General features: G+C 44.1%; 2 protein-coding genes across 3 annotated transcripts in view; one reads left to right on the top strand and one right to left on the bottom strand.

Annotated features, from left to right (window-relative positions):
- Nucleotides 1-5,475: 5,475 nt before the first annotated feature.
- On the top strand, nucleotides 5,476-13,744 carry LOC144934764 (tumor suppressor candidate 2-like). Its single transcript, XM_078860888.1, has 3 exons — nucleotides 5,476-5,971; nucleotides 8,282-8,402; nucleotides 9,688-13,744. The coding sequence occupies exons 1-3, from the start codon at nucleotides 5,727-5,729 to the stop codon at nucleotides 9,778-9,780; spliced, it is 459 nt and encodes a 152-aa protein (XP_078717014.1). The 5' UTR covers nucleotides 5,476-5,726; the 3' UTR covers nucleotides 9,781-13,744.
- A 4,033-nt stretch (nucleotides 13,745-17,777) lies between these two features.
- Nucleotides 17,778-26,101, bottom strand: part of LOC144934763 (ras association domain-containing protein 3-like) — a 90,916-nt gene continuing 82,592 nt past the window's right edge. For both annotated transcript variants that reach the window (XM_078860885.1, XM_078860887.1), the window contains 2 exons: nucleotides 25,927-26,042; nucleotides 17,778-24,876 (listed from right to left, as the gene is read on the bottom strand). In XM_078860885.1, the coding sequence (XP_078717011.1) occupies nucleotides 24,730-24,876; nucleotides 25,927-26,042 (263 nt within the window). In that variant the 3' untranslated portion in view covers nucleotides 17,778-24,729. The remainder of the gene's footprint in view (nucleotides 24,877-25,926; nucleotides 26,043-26,101) is intronic.

The following is a 26,101-nucleotide window of genomic DNA, read 5'->3' as shown; positions in this document are numbered from 1 at the left end:
TGTATGGGTTTTTTCCTGGTATTCTGGTTTTATTCCACATGCTAAACACTCATTCTCACGGAATTGGAATTGAACAAACATCCAAATACGGACCTGTCTGAAAAAATAGTCCAGAGACTTAGAATTCCCTGGGTAAAAAAGAGGATTATTATAATGATGAATGAAGGGCATTATTTTTTATTTCAATTCCCCATTATCGAACATTTTTTTTAGAGCTACCAGTTTGCTCCCACAGAGATGTAAGTGTTGATTTGTTTTAAAGTTTAAATGTGAGTGGCTGTGGTCGCTTTGGAGAAGTATGTTGAATTCCAGCCTTGAGAAATAATAATATTATGCTTTGTATAACATTTCATGATGGTATCTGCCCACAGGATTTGGTGCATAAATCTTAAGTCTCTGTAAAACCCACCGAGTGCCAATCATTAAGCCACAAGTGTGGAAGGGATATATTTCTTCTCTTCATGAATTCTGCCAATAATGCAAGCAGCCTGAGCTCTTAAGCAGCTGAAGCATAGGATCTTTGAAGCAGAAAATACGTATTCACTTTTCAGGGCTCCAGTGAATGGCATCCCATGCCTGCCCTCCAGTGGACTGGCAAGGAAGTTTCATTGCTTTCATGTTCTTCCTGGCAGATTTTCCATGGTTGGGAGCGTAACAAACAGGGATCACAGACAGAGATGCCTGAAATACATCACAACTGTAGGTAAAGACACATTTTGCAATGGTGCATATAACAATGTACTTTATTATTCTGTTTAACCTCTGTCACTTTGCATATAAATATTATTATCATCATTAACTTTATTTGACTGAGACATCAAGTATCTTTTAAAAGGGTGGCCTGGCTCTTAACATGTGGGAACAGTGCAGCTTAAACCTAACGTGCAAACCAAATGCAGGTCCAAAGAGAGAAACTCGATTAAGTAAAATATTCACAAATTCCAAAGCATGTAAAGCATATGGCACAGCATATCAAGTATCAGTGATGCTTATATAAAGATGTGTCATACCTGTTTAACTTACTCAGAATATAATGCACTATATAATGAAATGGGTGGGTCATGGCAAGACATCTTTGCACCAATTTTTTGGATCAAATAAATACAGGAATAACTATTTCGGCTTAGTTCCATGTCTCTGACGTGATGTTTGACTGTCATCATGAGCATGTTGGTTAATTAAACTGTACAAAGAAGACATATAGGCTGTATTTTTTTCTTGAAGATTTACATATTCCAAATGCGTTAAGTTATTTAAATCCTTTAAGAGTTTAGGTAATTACTATGAAACCCTGATTAGGAATCCACTGCAGAAGTCTCTGTTGTGTTTTGAGATTAGGGGCCGTCCATAAATGACGTCACGCGATTTTTGGACGATTTTTACCCCCCCCCCCTCGTCACACGGCGTCAAAAAAAGTCAGACCCCCCTCAACTATGACGTCACAAAGCTCTGCCCCCCCCCCCCCCAAAACCATATTTCCATTTTGAAAATAAAACATGCTCCAAATCGCTTTAAACTATTGTCATTGTAGTGCGTATTTAATGTGGTGCTGCACTCTGATGTCGTAGGAGTGTTGTTATAACAATTAGTGTTGTTATAACAATTCTATATTTATTTAAAGTTGCGCATTTTGATGTGACGTCACATTTCTCAAACACCCCCCCCCCCTCGTCACACATCGTCACAAATGTCTGACCCCCCCCCCCCAGGTGCGTGACGTCATTTATGGACGGCCCCCTATACCACCGAATACACGTTACAACCCAAAAAACACAAAGGGAAGATGGTTAGGAATCTGTTCCTTATCAGGACACTTTGAAAATTAAGTAATGTTGACTTAAAGCTTTCGTGACTGCAGGAATTAATATTATTTGGGTCTTTCGGTAAAGTCACGTAGATAGGTTCAAATAAATAACGCAAATAACAACACAAGCAGTTGTGTTGAGATCGAAACGTCGTAGTTTTTTGTTATTTTTGTTATTTATTTGAACATATCTACGTGACTTTACCGAAATATTGAGTCATGTTATTAACCAACTTGTTAAAATTGCTAAAAAAAAAACATGCAATTGTTTTTGAAAACCCCTTCCCAAATTTCACATTACCCCTTTGTATCTTACATTAACATTATCCATAAAACTAATATCGTAATTCCATGCATACCCACACTTTTGACATGGGGCTACTTTATTTAAACAAGTGTGTTGTCATTTTCATGTGGCCATGGCAGTTTAGCAAGTATGCTCACTTTGTAAATAGCCGATTGTTTTGACTTCCTGTTGAACATGATCGAACGGGTAAAATACGAGGTCAACCCAGGCTGTGCTGCCCTGAAAGCATTCGTTTCTGAGACAATTGTGCATTGCCACACCACTATATTTGAAGGTGACACTGACTTTTAAAACTGCAAAAATCTATATCTATGGTCTCACATGGTAGAAATAGAAAAAGCTGTTGTATGCTAAGGGATTAAACAGTAAAATAAAATCGAATACTCTGTGAACTGTGCTAAACTTATGAATAGACCAGCCAGTGCAACACCATTTTATGGCAACAAAATATAACTTTTTTAAGTTCATCATCACCAGCCATTGTGCATCTACTGCTACATGAAAGCCTCCCCACGCCATAGACATGCTTCACGAAACGGCAATCCCACAATGCATCTCACTACTGCACACTCTTTCTCTGCAGTGGTCGTCCTCTTAGATACATTCCTGTTTTTTGACTGAAAGTCCATGATTGGACTTTTACATTGCCCATCATCCCTTCAAAAGATGTGTTCTACACAAGCCCATTTACTTACCTTAAACGTCATTGTTATTTTAAATTGCATGTTCTTCTTTATGTATCTCATTTAATTTCGAAGCACGTTATCTCTTCATGCTCTATTGTGCACCGCCCAGATTTTGATAAATTTTCTCTTTCAGCATCCATGTTTGATCCATGTCAGTGGGTAATATGCACTGATATAAAACGTTCACCTTCAGGCACATTGGTTTTTTAAATTTTCATTATCAAATTCAGTTTTCCAAAAGCACGTTATTTTCTGCTTGTTTGCCTTTTTTATATCAACATTTGTATTATCGAGCTTTGATAAGTATTGCCCTAGGAAAAGGCCTACATGTGTTTTCCAGTCGAGTCCCTCCAACAATTATTGTATTTAATTTATCAAACACGTGCAATTCTCCGAATTCTCCGAAAATAAAAAAATGCAATATTTTCCAGAGGGTAATTTCTCATTGAATATGTTCCAGGTCACTGATATACTTGACTAGACACGTGACTAGTAGCCACACCAACAACAAAAGTTATACTGGATGTGGTGTCTCGGTTATCCATTGGGGGAATTCCATTGGGTAATGAATCACTGTAGGGGCGGCGACCAGAGTTTGATTGCTGTCCACGGCTAACATTGGTAACGAGGGATATTTGAACTCCCCCCCCCCCCCCCCCCACTTTACCAACCCACACTGACCAGCATGGTGACATATAAAACTCCACAATCAATGTGATGTGGGGAGGCCTTCATCCAGCAGTGGATTGACGAGGCAAAAGTCCCTTAAAAATAAGACACGAGTCAAAATGAATGGATCCAAGAGAAAACAATGACATATATCTTTGGGGTTCTGGGGCCTTGAATAATACTTATTTTAAAAATTAAAGACAAACTATTCAAACGTGTATATATGGATGAAAATTAGAGCAATACAAATTGAGAACATGAAAACATGAATTAGAAAACACAATAAAATCAGTTTCCAAGTGAAAAATTACAGAATCCAACACGAATTTTAAGATCTAGTAAAGCAACGGCAGTTTTTTTTACGCGGTGAACCGTGTGCAGATTTAAATTTTCTGAGTCTCATCGGAAGAGCATGCCTTGTAGGGTTCCCATCCCTGGTTTAAGCTTATAAGCCTTTTAAACAGCGGTGCTCAATCCGTGGGTCGCACCTTTTCAGGGGGTGGGTGACAGGCTGTGGCATGGATACCGTGCAAGGTAATTTTGCAATGTCCGCAGGAAACGTCAGCGGCAATGCGGCGACAAAACACACGAATACGCAACACAAAACAAATACTTTTACAAACACCGCATTGACTAGAGGCGTGGACATGTGACCTCTCTCTGTATTGCAGCTTTGGTGACCTGGCAGGAGGTGCTGGGACCACTGGTCTTGATCAGGGGCCGCCATACCAGAATAATTGAGAACCACTGATTATCACGGTTGCTGAACACAGGCTCCATGGTCAAAACAGCCAAGTGGACAGCAACAAACAGCACTAAATATAACGTTGAAAAACTATGGCGGAGAATTGCTAAGTCTCGCAGTGCGAGGGAAGGAGAGAGAGAGAGAGACGCGTTTTGGCCGGCAGTGTGATGGTTGAACACAGTATGGATGAGATGACACAGCCTGGTGAGTAGGTGAGGGGGATGGGTGAGTATGGCTAGGAGAGTATCAAACAGTCATCCTGGCAGACCAAGTCCTCCACGTGGGTGGATCAGAATCAGAATCTTTATTTAGACTGGAGGAATCCAATGAGCTAACAAGCTCTTTTTAGCAGATGTTCAGTATGGGCGGGTCAGCCAATTACAACGGCAAAAATATTATAAAAACTATGGGAGTGCAAAATAGATCAAATGGAAAGCAGGTCACGAAATATACATACATCATGCATTATTACGTATGTATATTTCGTGACGTGGTTTACATTTGATCTATTTTGCACTCCTATAAATAACACATTATTTATGCAAGTCCGATTTATGAAGATTGGGCAAGGCAGCAAAAACAACGAAACAGTCCCTGACCACACCAAGATAACAATCACACAGCAGTGGTCCCTCAATACAAGGCCGTAATTATAATATATATTCAAATATGCTCAAAATTTCCCCCCCAATATATTGCTATACAATAGATTTCTGTTTATATGATTGTGGTTATGGTTGTACTTTATTAATCACTGTCTGCCATTACATACAGTGAAACAAGAAAAGATAAAAAAAGAAAAAACAGAGCAATGTAATACAATACACTATTAGACATTATTGTAAAAAGTGATTTTTTTATATTTTAGACAGGAAATTCGTTTTAAAATTTACATTTTTTTTCTGGGGGGGAGGGGGACCCCCAGACCCTCTGGAAGATTTGGTCCCCCCCCTAATGTTGACTACATGGCTACGGCCTTGCCTCAATACAACGGATGCATAACGTATGAGTGGCGACCACGGAAGCAGCTTTTGTTGCAGTAGCGACATAGGAGTGTGTCAAGGAGACGACCGGCCACGTGTCAGGGTGAGCCCCAGGGACCGGACCCAGGGTGAGCCCCAGGGACCGGTTCAAGATAATCGTCATCGGTGGTCGTGAGCGGGAATCGAACTCTGGTCTCGGGGCTCATGTGCGCAGCGCGCTAACCGCTGTACCACCACTCCCCCACCACACACAGACCACGCCCTCTGTGGGCGGAGCGTCCTGGAAAGCGCTCCCATTGGTCAAGGCAACGTCACGACCACCACGCCAACAACAACCACCGCCACCGTCGCCACGATCTGCCAAAGCCCTCAACAACAACCACCACCAAGCCCATCATCATCATCAACAACCACCACCAAACCCATCCACGCCATCGCCACCCACCCACCGGGCCAGCCAGCCAGCCAGCCATACCACCACCACCATCCACATCACCACCGCCAGCCAAATTAAAACCCACGGGGGTCCTCCATGGGCGGCGAGAATTCGCGCCTGTGGAGGAGCAGTTCACGGGGCCCCAAGAGGCGCTCCGATGGCGGCGTGGACGCGGCCCCCCCGAACGGCACTCGCAAGACGCAGCGATGCAGCCCCGGGGGCCGAGGCTGCTCGGGCTGCTCGACCTGCCGGGCCGAGGCGTCGCAGAGCCCCGGGAGGAGCGTGGCCCAGGCCGGGGTCCGATGCTCGGCTAGGCCGCGTTTGGTGCTCACGAGGCGAAGGTGAGGAAGGCGGGGGGGGTGTGAGGCTTGTAGCTTAAGTGATGGATGTGTGACGTTCACTTGAGGTGTTAGCGGTGGGGACATTCGTTTCGGATTGCAACTGGGCCACGGGCGTGATAATGGTGTGTTTGTTTTAAGTGTGCAGAGAAAGGGAGCTGTAATGCCCTGTTTCAACGCCAGCGTTACAGTGCCACAATGACAAGGTGTTTAGAGTACAGCTGCCAACACAGTGAATTCAGTGGAAGGATAGGATACATGTTGTTACATGTGTGTAGGACTGTAGGTGATGGTGGATGGTGTGAATCTGGTTGAAGGGAAATGGTAAACAACTTTGGACGTTTCTGAATTAAATGGTTACCGTCATATAGTACTGGACCCGAGTGAATTACGCTTTAAGGTTTTGTTAGATTCTCTATCGAGTTGTTGGCCTGCGGGCGTTCGGTTACAGGTGGTAGTTAGTGGAAGGTGATGTGAGTTTGAGCGAAGGATGTGGGCAAGCAACTTGGGGGGGTTAGGAGAGAGGCAAAGAGACACGTACGGAGGGACGTGAGAGAGACGCGTGACATGAAATATTCGATGATGCGTGTTGACAGCGAGTGTGCGAATTACTGACGAGGGGTCGATTGTTTGTCTCGAAGCCTTCGTGTGCAGCTCCTTAGCAGAGGGTTCTGTGCATGTTATGGCAAAATGGAGTAAAACAAAACTTGGAGGTTCAGAAAATCAGAATGTGACAAGTCACTTCCTGGGACCTTCCTTGCCAGGATCAAAGTATAAGAATTGGTTTTACCCTTTCTTGCAATAAAGACAGGTGTTAAAATACCAAACAAACCTTTTGCAAGGAATCATGTCTGCATTACCCACACATACTTGTGGTGAACATGCTGATAAAAAAGATGGTCTGGTAATAATCTATGCATTGTCTTTGAAATAAAGCTGTCTATCGTGTGGACTAATCAGTTTCAAAGACAATGCAAATTTATTACCAGATCATGTTTTTGTTTGCCTGTTCACCACAATGTGTAGTTAATGCAGACATGATTCCTTGCAAAAGGTTTCTGTTTCGTGTTTAACGTCTTAGCACACCTGTTTTATTGCCAGAAAGGGTAAAAGCAATTATTATACATTGCCTCTGTTCTGAGTCCACAATGGCTTTTAACATATGAGTAGGACTGCCATCTCCGCTGTGTGGATGTAATCACGAGAGAGGAAATTAAGTTGGGTGGGACATGCATAGAATGGAGGAGGACATGTTACAGGGCATTGAATGCCAGATGGAAACACAGCAACATGTCGAATACAGTAAGGGGAGATCTTGGAGGTCGTGTTAACAACTGCAAGGTCCCGGCACAGGGAAGAAAGTGATGGCAAGGTTTGGCAATGATGACCTCTTGACCTCAACCTTGTCATCATTAAGGCCACCAATAGTATCGAATACATGCTGCTTAAGATAATAGCTCTTCGTGGAAATGGCCCTGCTAAAGACGGCGATACAGTACTACAATGTACACGTGTAGTAGCATCACTACCGCAATGTTGCCATGTGAAAGTAATGGTTAAATAAGTAAACTAAATTAATTTAAAGATCGTTCATTAAAATCCGAGTCGGGTTTGGATTTGGCCCATTGTCATCCCTCTGGAATCAAGAGCTCTCCAAATGCACTGTATGAAAGACTATATCTTGTTGACAAGGAAATTATGCCTCTAGCTACAGTATTCAAGTCTGCTGTTAAAGTCTTTTGTAGGCTCAACACCCTCCGCGCCTCCGATTAGCACAATTGGCTACGTACTATGCTAAAGAAGTTCAACATACACACACTTCACCTCGGCTGTCGTTGCTATGGCCCAGCAATACCTCCTGACATCAGCTTTTGTTGCATTGCTTCTCACTTCCTGCTGTTTACACTTTTTCTAAGGAGATCCTGTGATTCACTGCTTTGAACTTAATCATTCCAGCCTCAAGAACCTTATGGACATTTTGAAATGGATGCGATCTTCTGTGTTGTGTTACTTCCATCATAAAAATGGCCCCTAAAGTGACAATGTAGTTACTGTGCTATGTGTACAGTAATATAGCAAGCAGGTTTACCTAATCCAGCCACACACCCATGCTTTACATACACTAATTTACTTACTCACGAATCGAGCCAGTCTCATAACACTTGTTTGGACTGTCTTCATTACACTCTTGTTAAAATGTATATCAGCATTCAAAGCTCACACCAGATAGCAATGCAATGTAGCTTTAATGCCCGTCTTAAAATTGTACTCATTTGCCATTGACCACCGGTGTGCTGTTGTGTAACCACTCAGCTCGATGTACTTTGATGAGGATGGAGACCTGGCACATGAGTTTTACGAGGAGAAGTTGGTGAACAGCAATGGGAAGCGCAGAGCCAAGTTGCTCCGGCTGTGCCAAAATCTCATTCCGCAGGTGAGCAGAATGACTGGCCCATCAAGTCAAGCTTGTGCCTATAAATCCCTCACAGGTGCACCCGGTGACTCGGAGGTCAAATCGTTGAGCTGTTACCACTGAAATCTTGGCTTTGAATCCAGGCAGCTGCCTGTGATTAAACCAAGATCTTGAGCAATAGTAGCGTGTTGATGATCTCAACTCGGTCACCAATGATTGCAAAAAGCAAATACCCATCACGTAATATTTTGTTCTGCAAATAATTTGGCTAAGTTCCAGCTCTAAGAAATAAAATATTGGTCTGGCATACAACTCTCATATGCAGAGTGGGTGGGAAAGAACTGCCCTCTACTGCGTGAACCAGAAGTCACTTGAGATCTTTAATACATCTCATGACATGGATAAAATTAATTTTAAAAATAACAAGACATTTAATCCCACACATAATCGGATTAGTACTCCTAACACTCTTCAAGTACCTGGGTAACCTCTTACACAATGCGATCGCCACTGAATCAGCGTTCATGAGATGAGTAGTTCAATTCCAGCATCTGGATAGTACTTTCAGCTGGCCTTCAATAGAATGTTGTCTTGTTAAAGTTGGACATTAAAGAAACAGCCAAGTTAGTAACAGAGTTTCGATTAAAAAGCAAAATAAATAATTAAACATATTTTAATGACGATTGTGTACATTTTTATTTGGTGAGTTACTTCCTGTTCTCCAAAGCAAAATTATTTCTCAACAGCCCACGACCAACACTGTCCTGTGTTTGTTTTTCATATAAGCATCCTGATTTGAGCAGTCTGTGGCTGGATGGAATTTGTCACGTGTAACCTATATCTCGTCATTCACCGCATAGTAAATACATTTTGGCAAAACTATGAAGAGCTAACAACTATTATTGAGTTTGTGAGTGGAATACTTATTTTGGATAGCTGTATACATTTTTACCTGTTCTATTTATTTTTCTATATAATGTTACAATCAAAGCGCACATACTTGAAGTAAGTACATTAAAAATCGAGTAGGTGATAATTTGCAAGAAAAAATCATTGTTATTGTTGTAAGTCCAACCCTTGACTTGGAAACTGTCTCTACATACCCTACAAAAATAACCTTTATTGTTAAATGAGATAAATGATGGTTCTTTTGAAGAGGGATAATGAATGGGCTCTTGCCTTGATTAAACAAATGTAATTGCGTTTGGCAAAGTACTCTATTTTGGTCACGCCTTTTCATAATGCAAGCTCTGCTGTGTGCGTGTGTCTGTGTATGTTTGTGTGAAACACGTGCACTTTCTGACAGGGCATGGTGCGGTTGGATCACCCACGCATCCATGTGGACTTCCCAGTGGTGATTTGTGATGCCCGCCCCGATTGTAACCAAAGAGGAGACTAAAGGACGTGGCATTACAACACAAGCCATTCATTTGAGGCCACCATGCCTGGGATTCAGTTAACATGACATTTTAGGATATTTTATTTACAAAACGTCTAACTTTAGATTAATTTTCCAGTCATAACTATTATCACAACTAAACAAAGACACTCTGTGCGGTCAAGAGCATAGATAAGTGGTCTTGAATAGTTTGTTGCAAGGCACGTATAATCTTACTGGAAATTGCAATGTGTCACTTTCATAATAGTCACATAGCAAATGTTTTCACAACTTTAAGGGAGCATGCCAATGCGTCCTTTTAACTGAAACCTACGGCTGTGGAGTGGCTTTTGCATCACTTTCCACGTGATTCAGCCACCTTGATGCCCTGCCGCCATACATCAGAACGTTCAGGCCATTTCATCATCGCGGAGCGAGTAAAAGGAAGTGAGTCCCAGCCACTTGGTGACACATATAGCCTACCCTTTGTATCCCTTTCAGAAATTGAGAGAGGTCTACCCCAAGCAAACGCAGATGAACCAGAGAGTAGACACAACTTGCAGGTGTGAAGGCGAACTAGTGTGCATATATATCTGCCAAACGCGAAGTTGGCTACATTCGATGCGAAAGAAGTTCAACATACAGACGTATGGCAGGGGGTAAAGGTACTGGCCGCACCCACCTGAATTTTGACAGTCATCTACTCTAGGGTGGTACTCGTGCCAACTTCTCGTGCAGATTCCCCAGATGGATTACAGGGCCATCGGTGTTACTGTGTCGTCTTGCTTAACTTTGCGTGTACAGGTGGTAGAAAACATGCATTCAAAATGCAGTCTGTGGTGAAGCATAGTCGTGGTATATGTTATGGAAATGCTATGAAAGATTGCCCTTGCTCTCATGTGATCAGTGCAGAATAGTTAATGCATTCGATTATGATGGTCGTGGCGAGCGTTGATGCACTATTTAGTGTTCCCGCCACTCGAATGTGATCGCCTGCGATGTCGGTGTGACATCCAGGTGTTTTGCAGGCAGAGGGCGCTGTTGTACCATTATTTCAGTTCATAACATCGCAAGGTTAAATGCATATACGTAGTAAGTGTTGACGAGCAGTGAAAATTGTGTCCACTCTGCAATATGGTGTACAGTTTGTTATACTTTAAGCAGAGCATAAGAGTGAAGGGAGATACGTGGCACTAGGGAGATATGTTAAATGGTTTTAGCAGGTCGGTTAGCTTCGTGTTCGATAACACCACTTAGGCAATGCACAAGACGTCAACAAATTGATTAATTTCCCGTTGCCCTGGCGTTAATATCAGTGGAATATCGAATTATGCCGCTGTCTTTGCATTACACGTGAAAGATCTTGACATTCACAATATGAATACGGGTATTGTAACTAGAAATCCCAATTGTTTTTAATTGCTTGAAACTAAATTCAAAGCAGTTAATATGTTTTTCTAAGTCAATCCTATATACCCATGCCCCCTTTGACAGGGATATAGAGCGGATGGAAACCTTGAGTGAAAAACATGTATTTATTGTAGGTTTGGAAGTTGCACTTACTTTAGACATTGTCTAAATTATTTATTTTCTCCGATAACTCGAAGTGTGGCATTCGGCCACTTTAATGTGGCCTACGTTAAAGTGAGCGGTCTATTCCTGAACTAATGTTACCAGCTATTGGCAAAGCTTCATATTTGAAAGTTTATGGGAAGGACTGTTTTCAAGCAAAGGTCCCCCTGTTGTATGAATCCAACACAATTTGTTTTGGAACCACATGCAACGAATTAACTTTGCTTTAAAAAAATCCAACATGTGTCAACAATGTTGAGATATCTGTTTCTTTTTACTATTGCTACTGGATTAAAGGGAGTCACTCTGTGTTTTTGTATCTGTGAAAAGCTTTTCCGCCTTGTAAAATGTAACACTTGCAGACGGTGGGCCACTGTGAGCCTTGATCACTCGCAGTTTGATTGCTACAGCTCCGGCGCCGTGAATATCTTAAGTAATTAGTCCATATTTTCGTAATTTTAGTTTTGTCACTTATGAACGGCAAGACTGCAATATTGAGTCGAGCAGGTAAAATGACCAATGCCAATAACCAATTGATCCGGAAATGCACCCCATCTTGTGGCATCTCAGCAGTGAAGGAGGGTTGAACCTGGATTGTGCTGGAATGGGAGACACCCATGCGCAAAAACAAATTTCACTGGCCGCGAGGCTACATTGTGGGCAAAATCAATTGTTCTACCGTACTTCTATGCTCCCACTTCTGTGCTCCTCGCCTTCGCCAACCCCCAATGACGAACGTGCTGAAGTATGGTCATATAACCCCTACGACCCACACGATAAATCCGGGAGTCGATTGCCACAATGGGCTGACATACAAACCGACCAATATTTCAACTGGATTCCATTGGTGTCGGAGTATAAAATGATACCATTCTGCAGTTGTATAATTGGCGTTTTACTTTTCCAGATAGCCAATTGATATAGTTAGGACTCTTATAGGATACTCCCCATTTGGCTTTAGTTTCTAAAATTTTCTTTTCTGAGATTTCTTAACTGACGTGAATGTTAATTCAACCACACCAAGTTGTCGAGCCGCATACTCTAAAGTCACCCATCGCTGCCCAGTTTCACGGGAGGGTGTTGTGGACCAACGAAGCCTTCACACCAACACTTCAGCCACATGCGTCTCTTTTGAGCCTAACTTGCATACGCCTAAATGATAAAAGTACAGTACAGAGGTATTATCTAGGAAATGTATTTAAATGTACTTGCAGAGTACGCTAAACCATATTTAAATTTTCGCCAGAGAAATTTAAATTCCTTTGGGCTGGTTAACATTTGGCACATTTTTCCAGAACACAACAGTTTAGTTTAATTTCCATACAGAAACACTGGATTGGATACAAAAGGTTTTTGTAAGCCAGTTAACATTCTTCCCTGGGTGGGCACTGTTGGGGCAAACGGGTTGCCTTTTGGTGATGTAATGCTCCCCTTTCCCACTTAAACACAATGTGTATTAAACTCTTATCACACCTTCACGAGTGCTCTTTGTTGCTGGCTGCTAAACGTTTTGGCCGTGTGCTCAGCGACAGTGATGTTAACAAAGGCTCCCACGAAAATGAGGTCACCCAATTTCTATATTTTTTTGTGAGAAGTGTATTATTCAAGAGTTATCTGCCTGAGACCTGGGCTGTGAGAGTCCTTTAAATTGTACGGTGTGCAGGTTATTGTGGTAATGTATTTTTTATTTAGTGGCAATTATTCACAAGACAATCCAGTCAACTTCAGCTGTACTATGCCTACTTTGCTGTGCCATATTATGGTAAAGCTCAGTTTTGTTCGGCCATCTTCATTTAACGTGTGTTCGCTAAGTAAAATTGTGCATATTGACCAAGCTAGTTTTAAGAGTTTCATAAGCTGCTGCATTCAAAGGTTAGCCAGTCGGGTCAATCGTTCCGTTTTAAACAGTGGAGGCAATCCTTATTTTGGCAACTTGAGCACTTCCGCTCACCTCATCAAAGACGTTTCTAAATTGAAAAATTATTTCTCTAGAACTGCTTTTTGCGTCTTGTTTTTTTTCCTCCTTCCCCCGCACCTCCGATTAACACGGTTGGCTGCGTACGGTGTGAAGAAAGTTCAACATAGAGTAACAAAGCTTTCACAATCTCGGCGCCTGCATTTGTGCGTTGTATTTGTGCACACGCGTGTTCATGCGCGTGCGTTTACATGCGGTATATGTGTGAAGTTTGTAACGTAAGCTGTCCCAAATTGCGAGGGACCTTAACTCCTTGAATCATATGTTTTATGTATGAACAGGGTGACTTGATGTACTTATTAAATTATCTAGACTTAAATTGTAATGGTAATAGCCGCAAAACTGAGACATACAAATACAATTGTGTTGCACTGCTTTATTCTTTGTGCTGTAGGTGGGGTAATGTATTAATTTTAAGAATAAACTGTTTTGTGTTCATTCTGTTGTAAATGTGATCGTTTACAATGACTGTTTGTGTGTTTTAGATTAAATGTATAAATTTCACATTTAACTACACTCCAGTGTATATGACTGCTGCTAAATCGTACAATTGGAGCCTTGTTACAACAAACTCAATTCATAGAAATGAACGTGTGTATATGTAACCACACCCAGTGGCCAATGAACAAAATAGATTACGTTGGAATATAGTGGGAGACCATCTGTAACGAATTATAAGGTTACGTTTAATTTTTTTGAATGCTAGAGTAGACAACAAAGAAAGTGCTTTTCTGATTCTGCAGTTTATTGTATTATGTACCTAGAAGATTTGAGAGCCATAGATTAGTATTTAACTCTATCACCGAGTTACCATCCAATTATATACATAATGCCCCATGGCTGACATCACATGGGGATGCCTTCATCGAGCAGTGGAATTACAAAGAGCTGTAAGAGCAGCAGCATACGTTTGTTTCATCTGGCAATTAGTCTTTAGGTGGCTGGATATTCAGATGACCAGAATGTTCACCATTGAGCCGGCTTATTGGAGCTGATGGGTCACTTCAATTTTCCTCTCCTAAGGTCAGTGTTGAACTATTCACGAGAATAGGCACATCGACAGGACAGAAGCACAGTTCACAGACACGCACTCGCTGTCAAATACAACAATTCAAAGCTTATACACAATTGGATCGTCGTTGAATTGTGCATACATTGTACAATGTTCGACGCATGTACAGCAGTGACCTTATCATTAGTGTAGCGTGCAAGAAACCTGTAAACTTTGCCCAAAGTGTTTTTGTTTGTCGGCTGTTTTCACTGTGCCCTTGTGCTTACAGAACAAAACAAACATATTTATAGTGGCAGGCTGTGCCTAATGTACGTCTCATCCTGCATTCCCATGCAAATGAAAACAAGCAGCAATTAAATCTGCCCTGGGGAAATACAAATATGACGCCGACCAGACGAGTTTTTTTTGGCATTGCTGGTACACTGATGAACAAAATCAAAACCATCTTCTTTGATTTTCAGTAAATTAGGAAATCCTGCTTGCGCACGAAACATTCTGTGGTGGAGTTGGTGTGGGGAAGACGTTTGTCAAAACAAAACTCGAATGCCGATTGTATTTTACCAGGAAATTGTCATTAGCAGGACAGTGCGGTGTAATTTCGCTTCCGTGACCCACTGGGGACTGAGGTCTGGGCGGGTATGTGAACATCGGCACGGTGACCCAGATGTCTTGGGACCCCCATTTAATTCTCTAAACGCTAATACTGTTGCTGTATGCCAACGGGTGTGGAAACAGAAATGAATAAGCAAAAGTAATAAATTAACCCGTAAAAACAAAGTTTTTCACTATAAATCCTTTATATGCGTGGCGGCTAGAGTCCTCTCGTCCTCTGGCTTGAGATGGCTGCCACCTATGGGTCAGATGATTGTTTGCCACCATTAAGCAATTGGTAATTACATATTAAAAAAAAATCCTAAAAAGTGTAAAATTTTGGAATTTTTTTTCACGAAAATTAATTGTCACGCACAACGAGTCTGTGTGCAAAATGCCAGTTCGATTGGATCACGGGAAGTGGGTAAAAAAACGACCGAAAGATTTGCACGGTCGTAAGTGAGCAAGCAAGCAAGTGAACTTAATATAAAGGATTTTAAAATGTCAGGGGTCAATTATTTGGGGGGTCACAGGACATCTGGTAAAACCCTGTCGAGTAAATAAGTTACACCAGTTTAACCCGTAGGATTTCGCCACCAATATCGATAATATAGGTAATTTTGGGTTAGATTTACGTAAATATGAATGTGCCGTTAAACCCGCCACCACCCGACACAGCCGGTTACGGTTAGTAAGGTTTGCCACGTAAACAAAACACGCCAATCCGTTACTATTTCAGCACACCGGTGTGTTGGAGAGTAAACCCACATTTACAATTCGATTCATAGTACGACGTTTCGCCGGTAGTTATACCACCATGCACAAATAGGTTACTGGACAACAAAACAAGTGTGCAGCCTGTTTTAAACCACGAGAACGTGCCTCACTGTGCTATAGAAAGGGAGCGTACATGAGATTAATAATGCACGTAACTGTGAAATGTAAACATCTACTGCATAAACATTGACGGCTACACCGAGCACAAAAACTGCGCTTGGTCTGGGCCAAGGGTTCCAGAGCCCCGCATGCGGCCCTTTAAACGCACTGGCTTCGTGGCGTTATTAATTCGGGTTAAGGAGCTTCGTCTCGGATTCACCACGTGCATTGCGGCTCTTTAAATATTGAGGGTGGCTTTTCTTTTTTTACCGAGTTAAAAAATAAAAATGCCTGCTCTTGTTATTTTGGTTGCCAACCGCCCTAATTTTTGGGCGGTTAATTGGTTCGTGTGGATTAATGACGTCCGGATATTCGACGTCATTTATATAGGAAATGTAATAATGGGGAGCTTTTAATTTGACACATTAAACCTCAGAAGTTGCGAAAAGTCCTCTTGAGGAATCAACGCACTCGCTTAAATTGATTCCATCAGGGGTAACCCCAGTTTGAATTGCCTATTAGGCGCCCGTTACGTTTAATCACACACGTATTCTGAACGCGCACACCATTTGCTGGCTGCTTGCGTCCTCGTGCTAAAGTAGACACTCGCTAATTTCCTGAACACCCTGCAATTGTAATGTTAACAGACTTCGCATCGCACATGCCTCTAAGTTTAAACAAGTGTTAACACGTGTGCTCTCGCCATAACATAAAAAAAAATCCCTTCCAAAGGGCATTCCCTCTTCAGAATGTCTATTCCACGCTCACCCCTATACTCCTTTCACAAATGTGGATGCTTGTCATTCAAGCAGGGCCTCTGTTTTTTCCATTGTCTCCACGCCGTTTAATGTTGTCTCAAAGGCTGAAAGAGATCCGGACATGAAAGACCTTGGGTTGCACGTGTTCCACATTCCACCAATGGAAGAAACCACGAACACCCTTTTGGGAAAACAGGTCTCTCATTCTACATTACTGAATGGCATAAAACACGCTGAACTGTGTATATGTTGCCTAATTGTTACTGCACTATCGCACGTACAATCGTTTGGTTGGCATGTAGGTGAAAGTGAAGCTGTAGCCCTGCAGTTAATTATTTGCTCGTGCCATCAGCTGACAGATGTCTTTACCAGGTTGGCTCTAGAGTGCTCCTTCAGATGGTACTTGGCCTACTCTTCCACGCCGGTAGAATCCCATAACTTTACCCCACCGCACGCGACCTGCCAATGAACTGACAGGGGCCACGGTGGCGAGATGTTAACTACCTCGCCTGGTATACAGGAGGTCGTGGGTTCGATCCCTACCCTGCCGCCTGCTGTATATTTTAGAGTTTGCATGTTCTCCGGTTTTTCCCTTCAAATTTAAAATCAACATGCGTTTATTAGAGTATTTGGTTGCTATAAATGCCCAGGCGATACGCCACTTGGTTGAGCTTTCACTTGTGGCCAGGTCGTTTCTGAAAAAGAGCTACATAGCTCAGTTTGGCCTTAGCTGGTAAAATAACAAAGTGTTCCGTTTGGCAAAACTGTGATGTCCTCACACTGTTGGGTGGACAGAGGCGGTGGGAGAGATTTAAGAAACGCGCCGCTGTTTCAACTTCCAGAGCGGGAAGTGGGACGGGCAACCTCTGGATTGCAAGTCCAGCGTGCTGACAACCATTGCAGCAGTGGTCACAATGAAAGCGGACGGCGACGGAATCACCGATCTTGCTGATATTAGCCAATCAAATGAAGCGGGGGAAGGTTGTCACATCATTGCTCAAGCCACCAAGCGATTAGCCCGCAAATTACGATCAACCCGGTATTTTTGATGTTTGTTTTATTGTGTCGACTGGAGCAGAATCCATACAATTTAATCGCGATTAACAATCCACAGTACCATACATGGGCAAATCTGTGATGGGCGATTTTGTCGTATTCCAAGCACGTTCAGGCACACGCTAAACAAATACCGCAACGCTCGTTTTTCTTTGCAAAACATTTTTATTGCGTTTTATTAGAAACAGTGCAAAGGCCTGCTGCACGCTTTATTTTCACAGGTGGCACCGTTAAAAGTTTGTCCTTTAGTGCGCGTGCCATACACTTCTCAACAACGCAAGTTCAATACAAAAAAAAACGCACTTCCTTCGTTATAAATAGGCTTTGGTCAAGGAGGGGGTCGGGGGGGTGAGTCGCATTTGTGAGCAACAGAAAGAACAAGGGACAAACATATACAAATACAGTAACTTATTACAAAATAATACCAATATAGAATTCCTTAGACACAGCAATAACATTGTTCCCCAATTGCCTCTACGTTTAAATATTTTTTTTTCCATCTAGTACCATTTATTTATATATACTGTTCAACAGTAAACATTACCTACGGGGATTATTTTAGTCGCTCTATATACACGCTCGATATATGTTAACTTGGATGCAGCAATGACAGGTTCAATTAAGGGCCATCGTAAAAACCAAATCCATGCGAGTGTAAAAGCGAGACCGACGTGAATTCCAAACGATTCATGGTTGCGAAGGGTCACCTCTCAAGTCGTCATTTATAATCTCAATGTATTCACTTAAAATCATTCCAATTTAATGAATAACACTCGCATGTGATTGGCCACACGCCCCTCCAACACGGCCACCACTTTATTTTAAAGTGGCACCAACTGCGGCGTCACTTAAAGCCAAAGTTAAAACAGTGCAACTCTTGTTTACCACTTTGTTTACAACAAAAAATACACCAGTGCAATCAGGAAATTGTAACTGGCAACATCTGCAAGAAGACTGTGGTAGCCAAAATGTTGTAATTTAAAGTACAGTGCTATGTTCATTTTTAGAAGAATGATCGCCCGCCCGCAGTTTCACTCAAGTCTAAACAACATCAACGTTTGCTGGAGAGAGCCATTGCAGGCCGGCGTCACGGTCACATGTATTTTACTTTTATTAATTTTTTACCTACGTGACTTTACCGAACGAAAAAACCTATGAATATGTGGAGAATCACCAAATATTCGTGAAACACCACATGGGCCCCTACACCCACTGCTCGATGGGACATGGGCCCAGGAACCTGGGACCCCCACCCATATAACGGAGATTAGCGGAGCCTTATATCCCAAACGTCACGCCGTGGCATGCAGCACTCAACGTCAGGGATGATAATAATATGGTCGCTGCTGGGATGGCCACGTGTTATTTGCGTCGCGGCCATCAAATGCCTGCCACGGAACAGATAAGTGCAACGCACGCGGCCAAGCTGCCCAACACCGACTTTGCCCAAATAAGCCTTTGCCTTCCACGCGGTGACTTATTGCATGTACATATAAGGCACTGGAGTGGGGCTTCTTGCATGGGCCCCCCCCCACTCACTGCCGTGCATTGCTGCCCAGCTGTCAACCCCCCCCCGCCGGCCTCGCCTCCACGTGTCCCCTCTCACATGGGCCCCAAGCCAAAAACGACGTGAAAGCCACCTCTGTACGGCTTGGCAAGCAGTGCAAGCCGTGGGGCCTCTCTTTAAGAGAGAATGCATTGAAATTGGGCACCGAATGCTGCTCAGAGTCCACTCCCCCCCCACCAACTATGCCATGACCGCACTTGCCTCCTGCTTCCGAGAACTGCGGACTAATGGACGCAACTTCGTTTGCAAATCGAATGAAAGGGTGTTGGCTCTTGACAGTTTGATTGATTTAATTGGCCCTGGAGCTTTTAAACACCCAAGTGAACCGAACGCTGGCATATTTTACCGAAAAAACACTTATTGATTTGTCAGAAAAATGATAATTGTACACAACTGTACGAGTTTAAATCGCGTTTCTCAGCATTACTAAATTCAGGCAATGTGTTGCCACATTCTCCCCCCACTTATTTTTTCTGACGAGCTATTCTTTTATAATTCACTCAATAGTCGTAGCCTTTGCTCTCTGACAACTCGTGCACTTAAAATCGAGAATTGTAAATGTGGGTCTTCGTAAAACATTCGTGTAAATGTTTTTACTTTAAATATAATATTTGCTTAGAGACGCGGTGAATAGGAGAGCCAGAGAATTAAGGCGTCACTTTTGATTGCAATTCTTTCTACAGCGGGGATGTGCCCATTTGCTACAACAAAACAAAAATCATGCTACGTTACTATAAACCAACACCCTATAAATAATATTCACCTATGTAACGCATTGCATACATTACTGGATATTTATGTATAGACTGTGCCGAACACATTATTCACACCCTGCATGCTACCGCGCCCTATAAAGTTTGATTGGTCTCCTTGCAAAAATGAATCTCGATAATTTTGCTAAATATTAGCGTGGGTGAACTGTCACGAATTAGGCTTATAAACAATGATCAATCTCAATATTTTTGTAGGAATCGGCTATCAGAATGCCTACATAGAGATCGCACCTCCAATTAGTATGGTTGGCTACATATGGTTCAAAAGAAGTTCAACATACTTACATGCCTAAAAGATCAAACAGGATTTTTTGTGTTATTGTAACATGACCATACATTCTAATGGGTGTCTGCACCAATGTAATGCCTAATGAATAAAGAACCTAAGAACGTTAGATGCGGATAATGTAATTTCCAGGCCAATTAAACACCAAGATCTCAATTACCCCTCGTGTCGACCCCTCATTAACCCTCACATTATCACCAGCCACGACTCCTTCCCACCGTTCGCAGCTAATGCTGATAAATACATGTGCAATTAATCATCTGTAACCCCCCCCCCACCCTCCCCCAGGGAAGAGCCTACGAGAGAGCCTTCAATGCATCGCAAGTATTGCCGCCTCGAATGAACCAAACGTCCAGACGACAACACACAAGCAACAAAAAACGCCTCCATCCTTTGAGTCACTCAAGTTTGTGAGAGACACAAAACGACACTGGGGGGCTGCCGCTGCGGCCACCGCCACCCACGAATTTTGTTTCTGCGAGTTTTTGTTCACTCGATTTTCTTCATCGGTTTCGTTTGTTAGAGAACGATGTGGCGGCAACTGCTCGTCAGATAGGTGATCACCGTGCCCATGGAGAGCAGGTTTGTGTGGGCCACAGGAGGCAGTACAGCAAACGTCCATTGCTGTTCTGTACTCCGCCCACCTTCACATAACTCTGCACTGTCCGGCGTGGTGAAGTATGGTCAAACGATCTACACCGCTATGTGGGGGAAGCCATCATCCAGTAGTGGATGGATCGTGGCCGATGATGGTCATAACCAATGACGATGAACAACATTGGCGCTGCCGCAGATTTCTAATCCCCGTGATTAATGATAAAACTGCTGCTGGCAACAGCTTAAATGGTCGCGTTTAAAACCTCATTCGCCGCATCGCCACGTGTCAATGTTGGTCAGCTTGCAACGGGGGCTCCGACGTAACATTAACCGCGGCGGCTGTCAGCTTGACAGGTGAACGCCCACGCGGCGCGTTCGTAAAGTAAAATAAAACATTATTCCATTCCCCAGAGCCTTTAACAACTGTACGTACATGGGGGGGTTAGGGGGGGCATTTCAGACATTCACCAGGCCACTCCCCGACAGCCGCCCGTCCACTTGCTCGCTCGCCAACCTCGACGTGAACATGTATAAACATTGCTGCTCAAGCCTTGCCATACAATACACGAAGAGCACGAGACAGACAGAACAGGCATTGACATTCACTGTGCACAGAGTTCCACCTGTTCAGATTTTGGCAACGCTTACTCCAATTTGGGCAATCGTTGTCACGCATCGGGTCAAGCTTTCTTAGCGAATCATTTTTCAACAATTGTTGTTTAGCCACTCAAAAGCTGAAAATGTGGAACACCCAACACGGACATGCACATTTTCAGAACATATTTCAAAAACTCAAGTTACATTTTCAATTGATTGCAAAGTGGCTTGGCACTTAAAGCAGAATTAAATTCACTAACAGCCCAATAGTTGCTGCTTATAAAACAGCCTATTACCAAAACTACTCGTATTTACTTCTCATTTACAGTTGTATCCGTTTACTGAACTGTATTACTTATTTAAATACCATATTAACTTATATCGACCTACGGGGAGAAGAATTCCCCTCGCGCATGCAAGATTAAGGTGAATAAACCTCCCGGCTACCGCGTGTGTGCGTGCGCTTGTCTATGGCAGAGACAACACTCGTTCCAACCCCAGTAGTGTCGTCAATAGCCCTTGTGATCTAGCAGGCTGGTCCCTCCCCAAGCCCTTCCACTCCTCACTTCTAAGACCTAAATTTTTTCCTATCGACTTAATCTAAGCAGTCTCGAAACCTGCCACGCAAATGAGTTCATCAGAACCAGCGTAGAACACCTTGTCGTATTGCACATCCATAACATTCCTTTTGTTTATATAATCTGTTCATATTTTTCTACAATCCCACTTATAGCCACTTTTAGCACAAAACTTTCTGCCACGTGTCCTGGCCCACCAGCCAGGCAGGAGACCCACGAGAAGTTGGGTCTAAAGCCGCACACGGGAATAATCTCGAAGGGTCTTCAACGTCACATTTGCACCCCCACGGAGTTCCATGGCTCCAAGATAAACAAGGGCAAGGAAACATTCTACCGATTACCACCTACCGTCCCCTCCCCTACGCTGATGAGAGTCACTATTCCTCCATATTGCACATCACTTGGAGGAAGCACTAAGAGCAGCAAGGGCACAGAATGTCCTCTGGGTGGGGGGACTTCAATGTCCTCCACCACCACCACCACTGACCAAGTCTAGAAGGACACAACTGCCAGAATGGGACTTGTGGCAGGCGGTTTGAGAACCAACACGAGGGGAGTGACTAACCTGACCTTTGTCCTCACGAATCTACCTCTCGCAGATGCATCTGCCCATCAGCATCGGTAGGAGTGACCACCGCACAGACCTTGTGGTGGACACCAGGTCACGTTGTTGCACCGAGGACACGTAGCATCGTGTCTCATGCGGCACCACCACCGTGCTAAGCGGGGACAAATTGCGAGCAGATCTAGTAGCTCGAGAGACTGGGGCATCCATGAGGCGATGTGGAGCATCATCAGCGACAGGATCGTATACCACCAAGATATTGAACCTCATAACCCAACATATTCCTCACTCCTCCATGACCATCTTGCCAGGTGACCAACCCCGGTTCAACGAGGAGTATAGAGAAGGGCAATGCCAACAGCAGCAACATACCTAAACCTGGAGACGCTTCAACACAATTTTACTTGCTTGCTCGACAATAAAACCATGCTATAAACAGAGATAAGGGATCCCACAACCAACAAAGTTAAAGCTCTGCAATCCTACCACACCCAGCCAAGAATGGTGAACAATTTAGCAATTGACAGGGCCAGGTTAACATCCAGGCTTGGGCTGAAAAGTGGCCAATAACACAGCCCAAGCACCTTCCCTTGACATTCAATGGAATTACCATCGCAGAGTCCCACGCCATCAACATTTTGGAGGTCACCATTAACAGAAAAAATAACTCAATTGGACCAGCCACATAAACACCATGGCCACAACAGCAGGTCAGAGGGCTGGCTATCTTGCAGCAAGCGGCCCCAACTACTTTCTCCCCAAAGCCTCTCCGCTCCTCTACAAGGGACAAGGCAGGGGTGTCATGGAGTACGCTACGCTTGCCTGGATGAGCGCAACTCCGATGACACGTAAGAAGCTCGCCACCATCCAGGACAACGATACACTCTATTGGCACCTCGCCAGTATAAATATCTACCCCTGCCATCCCTGGGGGGCGTCCTGCAGCTGCAGTGCGCGCACGGTCTCCAGAATGCACTGCACCAAAGCAGCTCCAGCAGCACCTCCCAAACTTGCGGCCTGTGTGGTGGGAATGCCACCCCACACGTCACCCCCGACCCCAGGATATTTATTGCCACCGCTCGTTCATCAACGCCGGACCTGAATCCTGAAACTCCTATTGAACAGCGTCGGGGGGAAGAGGGCAGCCCGGCTGCTACGACTGGAGCAGGGCACGGACAAATCCACGGCACTACCACCTCCTTGCGCATTGCAACTAGGGATGGGCAGTAAATGCTGGTATACCAGCAACGCCCACATCCCATAGATACATTTTTTAACAAAACGTGAAGTATTGAATCTGTCTTTTTTTCTGTTTCTTAATGCAGTATTTAAATGTAAATTTTCTAGGGAATGGGGGAGGGGGGGGTTCATATAATAAACAGTACAGCACACAGTTCACAGACATTTAAACATAAACATTCCCTGCAATTATACATTGACCTTTTTTTTTGCTTAAAACTCACTCAACTCCACACAGATTCTTAAGGAATCCACTTTACCAACTTTTTCGCGTGAAAAATTCCCAGCCTTGGCAATTTCATAGAAATGACTTTCATTCAGCTCAGTTTCCGCAGCGCAGACGACTAGTTTTGCACCTCGCATCACCCCTAACCTCGGCCACCGAACCCCATCCCTCGGCCTTTTGTGCTTCTCTTGATCTCGCTTGCGGAGAGAGCAAATTGGCAGGACATGGCCCACAAGGGTGCACCTCCTCAATCAAGCGCTAGCCTGTTCGCACTCGCACTCTCGCCCTTCAGTGCATACCCACGCCACCCGCATCTCACACCGACACTATTTGCGCCTCCCATGAGCACGGTTGGCTACGTGCGGCGCGAAATAAGCTCAAGATACATACATACATATTCCAAACACCGCACACCATTGATCTTCCGCGCTTCCTACACACGCGTTACATCACATGACCTTACAGACCACAACACCTCCCCCCGATGTTATATACATTCCTCTCAAACCCCACACCCAATCCCCCCACACACCACCACGTCACGTTAAAATTCAGAATTGGGTGCAGGTCGTCGTCGTTGTCGTCGTCGTCGTGACTTTTCTTCCCAGCGGGTTTTCTCTTCACCGACGTTTTCCACCACTTTCCCGTGGCGACGCTGGCGAGACGACACCTCGCGAGGCTCCGCTGCGGTCGGGCGGAGGCTCAGCCGGGCTTGCGTGTGGCCAGAGCCTCCACCAGCTTCTGGCGATAGCCGCCGTACTTTTCCTGGACCTTGAGCACGTACGCATCCTCTTCCCGTTTCAAAATCCGCAGGAAATTCTGCAGCTCTGGGACGGTGAAGGCTTCCCACTGTAACAGGAGAGACACGGCACATCGGGTCAAAGAGCCACTCAATGGGAACACAAGGGCACAGGGCCATTCATAACAAACTATATCAACAGTGCGAGTGCGTACGCGTGTACGCACATCAGCGACAGTGGTGGCGTAGGAATTACTAAACTGCTCTACCATTCTGATTTGCACCCAAGTTCGATCGAGTACAATGCAGATGTCAAATGGGACATGAACCAGAATTGTGGCTCCCCTAGGTCAAATCAGTCTCAAATGGGTACCTCTTTGAGTGGCACGTCAACATCAGCGTGAGAGATACAAAGGCGGCTAGGCGTGGTGCTCACTCCAACATCCCCCCATGCGCCATGCTAGCCTAACAGTGCTCCCTAACAAAACCATTTACAAATAAAAGATACAAGAATATATTGGAGAACTTGGTGCGTGGATAGGTGCTCGCCAACAGCACTGGACCCTAACAGACTCCATGACTAGAGGGTCTTTGTGCTTATTTTGTGTGTGAAATTTGGTCATGTAATGGTGAGTGCAATTTCCTGCAAACCCGGTGACCCAAGTTCAAATTCCTAGCCGCAGCGATAATAAGCAATGCCTGGGCCTGTCTTGGCCTCCTCGACTTAGTCTTGAGATTTTAAATAAATACCTGATGAAGCGTGTAAATACCGGCACCAGGGAGACAAAGGTGGCCGGCTGGTTACAGCGGCGTGGTCGTGCACGAGACATCCCCGCGTCTCGTGTATTTTTTTTATTTTACCAACTAGGGCCCACTGATCTATGTAGCTATTTTTCAGAAGCGACCTGGCCACAAGTGATAGCTCAACGAAGTGGCTTATCACGTGGAAATTTATAGCAGCCAAATCCTCCAAACACGCACGTCGATTCTAAATGCGCAGGGCAAAACTGGAGAATCCGTAGAAATATCCACGCGACCACGGGGCAGATCATTCAAACTCCAAATATACAGCAGCAGGCGTCAGGGTCAGGATCGAACCCACGACCTCCTGCATACCAGGCGAGGTAATTTACATCTCGTCACGGCGGCCGATGACTTACAATGACCTCGCCGGTCTCGTTCTCCTGCATGACGAAGCGCATTGCCGTCTGGTCGGGTCCGTTCAGCAGGCGCAGGTGCAGGGGGTTTTCCTCGTCGCTCAGCTTGCGCTTGGACACTGTGGCGGCGCGGACAACGGAGAAAGAGACCACGTGAGACTGCCGCGCGTGGAGCCCC

Source organism: Lampetra fluviatilis, chromosome 11 (genome assembly GCF_964198595.1).
Source record: "Lampetra fluviatilis chromosome 11, kcLamFluv1.1, whole genome shotgun sequence".
Taxonomy (NCBI): domain Eukaryota; kingdom Metazoa; phylum Chordata; class Hyperoartia; order Petromyzontiformes; family Petromyzontidae; genus Lampetra; species Lampetra fluviatilis.
The sequence above is the reverse complement of the archived record's forward strand: the minus strand, read 5'-3'. Positions and strand labels throughout refer to the sequence as shown.